The sequence below is a fragment of the Quercus suber genome, unplaced genomic scaffold (assembly GCF_002906115.3).
Source record: "Quercus suber isolate HL8 unplaced genomic scaffold, Cork oak 2.0 scaffold_484, whole genome shotgun sequence".
Lineage (NCBI taxonomy): Eukaryota > Viridiplantae > Streptophyta > Magnoliopsida > Fagales > Fagaceae > Quercus > Quercus suber.
In genome coordinates this window covers 346,605-353,175 of record NW_027069934.1, presented here as the reverse complement: position 1 = coordinate 353,175, position 6,571 = coordinate 346,605, and the positions used below count along the sequence as shown (strand labels likewise).

The following is a 6,571-nucleotide window of genomic DNA, read 5'->3' as shown; positions in this document are numbered from 1 at the left end:
TAACCATTCCCCTCTACTCTCCTCCCTCTCTAAACTTCCAAACAGGCCATAAAGGAGTTGCAAATCATAGGCCGGTGGTGTTAGAGCTCAGATCTAACCCGATTTGGAACAAAACCACCACTAACGGTCTACAAAGAGAGGCCTAACTATTGTTTAATCTACTTCTTCCTCCGGACATTGTTTTAAAATTTTATTACCGCAGCTTATTTCACAAGTTTCGAGCAATGTTATTCAAATTATTTTATAAATTTTTTTACAAATTGATAATATGGTGAGTGATTATTGTTAAGTGAAAAAATTGATATTAGTGGTAGATCTAGATAAAAAGTAAAAATTAGTACGAATTTGTCATATCAATAAGTTGTAAAATTATTGCAAAATAGTTTGTGGCTGTAGCAGTATTCCAACTTTTTGGTCATAGATTTATCATATGACAGAATGTGAATGGTGAAGAAAAAATAATAGATTTATGTGCAAGTGATAAAGAAACTACCTATTATTAATAGTCTTGATTTTTTTTTTTTTTGTTAAATATAGGGTAAAGAATATGGACCATTTTTTAATTATTATTTTAAGAAATCCTAAACTAAGCCCACCCCAAACCCAAAGTCACAAACCCTCTTGCACAGTAATAATATATAGGTTAATTGCATGATTCATCTCTCAATCTCTCTATTTTTGTAAACCAACTGGCCTAATGCAATACACATTTATTTAAAGAGTGACAATCTCCTAAGATAACTAGATATAATTACTAGATAATTATTCAAATATTCAAATACAGATATGATACCTAGATAACCAGGACTACTCAAATAAAGATAAGATAACTAGTAGAAAGATAAGAAGGACTCTCAAAAGTTGGGCAATAGTAGAACTCTCATGAGACATTTACGCAGTACCTCATCAAGAGAGGGGCCCAAAGGCTCCAAACATAATTTTTAATAAAAATTTACCTATTATTATTATTATTATTATTATTAGGGTAAATTCCCCTAAACCCCCCTGAGGTTTGGACTAATACCAACTAGGTCCAAAACTTTTCAAAAATGACCAACTTGATCCTTAAAAGAAAAATTTGTCCCTGACTAGTCAAACCCTTCTCATCTTAGACCCAAACACTTTTCCCCTCTCTCTCTCTCTCTCTCTCTCTCTCTCTCTCTCTCTCTCTCTCAGACCTTTGGCTCTCTCACCCACACCCACATTTTTTTTTTTTTTAAAATTTATATTTAATCCATATTAGGAATACCCTCAATCACAAAATTAGGAATACCCTCAATCAAAAAATTTGAAACACCCTCAAATTAAAAAAAAAAAAAAAATTTATCTGTTCTACTTTCAAGCAAAAAAAAAAAAACCCAAAATTTTTTTGAACTAAAATCTGGGGAAAAAAAAAAAAAAACACCAGTAAAGAGCAAATCCAAAATCAAACTCACGGTCATGTCATTGGCAGAGAAAACCAAACCCCAATATAGTCTACAAACCAAACCCCATTACCCAAAACTGCAATACAGAGGTGTTTATCAAAAAAAGAAAAAAAAACCCAATAGAAAGCAAAGTGCAAACCAAACCCCAGAGCAAACCAAACCCACGGCGCAGCTCGCTCCGTCGCTCGTCATCGCTGTAGCTCAATCGTCCTCCTCGTCTAGTCGTCGTCGTTCGTCGCTCGTCGCTTGCCCGTTGTCGTTGCTTGCCAGTTGCCCCTCGTCGCAAATCGCAGATCGGTCTCAGCGACTCGGCTGCTCCGGTGCTCGGCCTCAAGGTATTTCTCTCTCTTTTTCTCTCTGACTCTCTCTCAGTCTCTCAGTCTCTCTCTCTCTCTCTCTCTCTCTCTCTCTCTCTCTCTCTCTCTCTCTCTCTCTCTCTCTCTCTCTCTCTCTCTCTCTCTCTCTCTTTAATTCAAGTCTAATTGTCTAACTCATCAACTTTCTCTCTCTCTTTTGAACTGTAAGACTCTGATTGGCTGCTGAATCTTTACTTTTTTTTTTTTATATATATTTATTTATGAGAACCAATCTTTACAGACTTTACTCTTTAACTTTATTTTGCTTTTCGTCTGTATTTTGGCTTTATCCTATCTGATGCTGTTGGACAGTGTTTGTTGGTGTTGGTGTTGGTGTTGGTTGTCATTTAGTGTAATGTATATTGTGCTTGTGAAATTTTCTAATTGGCAGGTTGTGATTGGGGATGGCTTGTGCTTGTCTGTTGAGTGAGGTGGGGTAGATAGGCTGATGGGTACATGGGGCCGGGTAGTAAATAATAATTAAAGTAGTGTAATGTGCTGCACATTACACTGCTTTAATTATTATACTGCACATAGGATATATAATGTTTGGCTCTTTTAGTGTAATGTGCGCAAACAATATAACAAATTAAAGTAATATAATTAATGACAAACAAATTAAAGCAATATAGTTTATTGTTACGCTAAACAACAATAATTAAAGCAGTATAATTAACCAATACATTATAAAAGACAAATAAATTAAATTATGTTAGGCTAAATAATAATTATACTTTTATAATTAATGAAACAATAATATAACAAATTATAGTTTATAAAAGACAAACAAATTAATGAAACAACTAAACAATAATAATTAATAATTTTATTAATATTTCAAATAAACTTATAGTTTATTGTTTATTCTTTTGCTAAAATTATGGACAAATATTTGATAAAAACACCACGTACCCAAGATTCAGCTCCTGCGCAAGATTCGTCTTCATCTTCTAAGCGAATTCGTGTTGACTTTAACTTAGAGAATCTTCCTTCAAATCCTGGACTACGAGAAAAAATATCATCTTATCATCCTAATCATCATGATGAAATAAGAAGATATTATTTAACAAAAAGCCCTTGTCAACCTGTTTTACACAGTGATGATTACCCTATATCATATTTTTCTGGAAAGCCCCGTCGATTATATCCAAATGGTATACAAATAGAAAATGGTTGGAATATAGTATAGATATTTTGTTTTTACTGCTACCTATTTGGGCAAGATGTTGGTAAGCAAGGAAGAGGTGACACTTTTGTAACGAAGGGATTCAAACTTTGGAATTAGAAAGATAAGTTAAATTCTCATGTTGGAGGAGTTAATAGTGCTCATAACCAAGCTATTCAGAAGAGTGAAGATCTATCGAAGGAAAAGCAACACATTCAAAGTGTTTTATTAAGCAGTCAAATCAAGATAAAACTGAATATCGGGTTCAATTAAATGCAATAGTTGATTGCATAAGATTCCTTTTATGCTGGGGATTAGCTTTTCGTGGTCATGATGAATCTCAAGGTTCAAATGATAAAGGAAATTTCCTTGAGCATGTACAATTTTTGGGGGATCACAATGAATCTATCAATGAAGTGTTGCAAAAAGCTCTGAAAAATTGCAAGCTTACCCACCCTGAAATTCAGAAAGATATTGTGAATGTAATTGCACGTGAAACATCCAAAGCCATCATCAAGGATCTTGACAATAGGTCTTTTTCAATATTAGTTGATGTGTTATGTGATATCTCAGTGAAAGAACAAATGACCCTCGTTCTTCACTATGTGAACAAAGAAGAAATTATTATAGAGCAATTCCTTGGTATTGTACATGTAGCAAGTACTACCGCTTTGTCACTCAAACATGCTATTGAATATTTACTTTGTGAACATAATTTGAGTTTATCGAAACTACGTGGCAAGGTTATGACGGGGCTAGTAATATGCAAGGTGATATCAATGATCTCAAAACTTTAATTTTGAAAGAGAACAAGTCAGCATTTTATGTCCATTGTTTTACTTATCAACTTCAATTGACACTTGTTGCTGTTGCTAACAATCACATTAACATTGTTGAATTTTTTTATATGGTTAGTAATTTAGTAACTGTTGTTAAGGGCTCTTGTAAGAGACGAGATGCTCTTCAAGATACACAATTTGCCAAAATTAAAGAAAATTTAGAGAATAGTGTACGTAGAAGTGGGCAAGGTTTGAATCAAGAGACAAATCTTAAACGTCCTGGTGATACACGTTGGGGATCATATTATGGGACTATTCTCAACTTGATTTTGATGCTCTTTGCTATTGGTGATGTATTAGAGATTATTGAAGAAGGTGGCCTCTCCGACCAAAAAGTTGAAGCTCGATCTATTATGAGGTCAATTCTCTCTTTTGAATTTGTCTTTGCTCTACACTTGATGAAAATATTTTAGAGACCACAAATGAGTTGTCAATAGCATTACAAAAAAATTAAAAAAAAAAAATCAAAATGTAGTAAATTCTATGGATCTCGTTAAAGTGTCTAAGCAACGGTTACAAGTGATGAGAGATGATGGATGGGCATCTTTATTGGCTGAAGTATCTTTATTTTGTACCTCACATAATATTCCTATCTTGGACATGGAAGCGATATTTGTAGCTAGTGGGAGGTCACGATGCAACACCAAAAAAAATTCAATTTACATCATTATCGTGTTGAGTTATTCTACATAGTCATAGATATGCAACTTCAAGAGCTTAACAACCGCTTTTCTGAGGCAAATATTGATTTGCTACTTTGTATGGCTTGCTTGAATCCAAGTAATTCATTTGTGGCTGAATCCAAATAATTCATTTGTGGCTTTCGATAAGGAAAAGTTGATACGTCAGCTAAGTTCTATCCCTCTGATTTTCTTGGGACAGATATTTTGGCACTTGACTCTCAACTGCAGAATTACATTTTTGATATGCGCAACAATGACTTCTTTTTAAAGTTTCAACGAGTTAGTGAACTTGCTGAAAAGTTAGTGAGCACAAGGAAACACGAGACTTATCCATTAGTCTACTTGCTTGTGAAGCTAGCTTTGACCCTTCCAGTTGCTATTGCAACAGTGAAAAGAAGTTTTTCAGTAATAAAATATATAAAGAATGAACTACGCAATCGAATGGGAGATCAATGGATGAATGATTGCTTGGTTGTGTATATTGAAAAAGATGTAACTTGTAACATTCATAATGAGATTATTATGCAACGATTTCAAAATATGAAAACTCGTAGAAGGTAATTGTAAATTTTATGTATTTGCGTATTTTTTTTATTGTTGTTGTTGTCAATATATAAAATTTTCTTTTTATTAGATTGTGTAATTTATACTTGTTGAGGAATACCCTGAAAAAATTTCCTGGAGTCGCCACTGATATGGTGAAATGACAAAGAGTTGTTTTCGGTAAGCAATAAGTCTAATACCATTTATATATGAACTGATAGTTCATAATTGGTTACATTCAATCGTACGCCCCCCCCCCCCCCCCTTTTTTTTTTTCTATTCTTTTTAATAAAAAAAATGTAAAAATTTTGTACAATCAATGTGTATATATAATTGAAGAATGTAGACAATTCTACATATGCAATGCACACAATTTTATACATTTAATATAAATTTTTTTAATTAATGTATTCAGTTATGTACATTCAAAGTACAAAATTTTCAGGTTTCCAAAAAAAAAAAAAATTACATAATTTTCAAAGAATATACAAAATTATGTTCATACAACATACAAAATATTTAAACTATGCACAAAATTTTCAAACAATTTACAGAATTTATCAAAAATTGTTCACAATTTTATACATTTAACTAACAAAAATTTTCAAAAAAGTGTAATAAATTCTTTAAATTCACAATTTCAAAAAAATGTACACAATTTTGTACTTTCAACATACACATTTTCAAAAAATATATACAATTCTGTATAACTTACATAAATTTTAAAAAAATGTAAACAATTATGTACGTTCAATGTATACATTTTTCAAAAAATGTGTACAATTCTATATATAAAATCAATGTATACAATTTTTTGAAGAATATATTTAATTTTGTAGATTTTATGTACATAATTTTTCAAACAAATATACCCAATTATATACTTTCAATATACACAATTTTGAAACGAATGTAACTAATTTTGCACATTCAATGTACATAATTTTCAACGAAAGTAAATGATTTGGTAGATTTAATGTACAAAATTTTCAAGAAATGTGTACAATTCTATATATGCTTTCTCTAATGTAGTACCTGTTTGTTATTGAGATGTTTGAAACCTTTTAAAATTTAAAGACCTGTCCACCTACTTAATAGTGAAAAATTAACACTTTGCCTATTTCTTTTTTTTTTTTAATTTATTTTTATTTCTCCCCCATGTCAGACTTATAACTCCTGTAGAAAACCCGAAAACTAACACCCAGCACCTACACTTCTCTCTCTCTCTCTCTCTGCCAGATTGGTTGAAACATTGAATCCAGCTCTCTGAATTCTCTCTCTCTCGCTCTCTTTTTGTAGATTGGTTGGTTTGCACTAAAGTAATTCATTGATATGTAATAGTTAAGAAAAATGATATGTCCACAATATTTTCATAATATTTTTACAAACAAATTCAAAGTAACAGGTTATTACTGGTTGTTATTATTATGGCAAAAAGGTAATCTTAGTGTTAGGTTCAAATTTGAATCAATAACAATTAAATATCTATGCTTTGTTGTGACAATGTTGTGTATGTAGCACCTCTCATTAATTAAATATCATTTTGTTGGTAATCCTT

At 31.8% G+C, this 6,571-nt stretch overlaps 1 protein-coding gene across 1 annotated transcript; it reads left to right on the top strand.

Moving 5' to 3' along the window:
* Nucleotides 1-2,663: 2,663 nt before the first annotated feature.
* Nucleotides 2,664-5,031, top strand: LOC112022883 (uncharacterized). The gene is made up of 5 exons (XM_065762960.1): nucleotides 2,664-2,937; nucleotides 3,267-3,590; nucleotides 3,692-4,102; nucleotides 4,481-4,567; nucleotides 4,670-5,031. Exons 1-5 carry the CDS (start codon nucleotides 2,664-2,666, stop codon nucleotides 5,029-5,031), a joined length of 1,458 nt encoding a protein of 485 aa, XP_065619032.1.
* The last annotated feature ends 1,540 nt before the right edge of the window (nucleotides 5,032-6,571 follow it).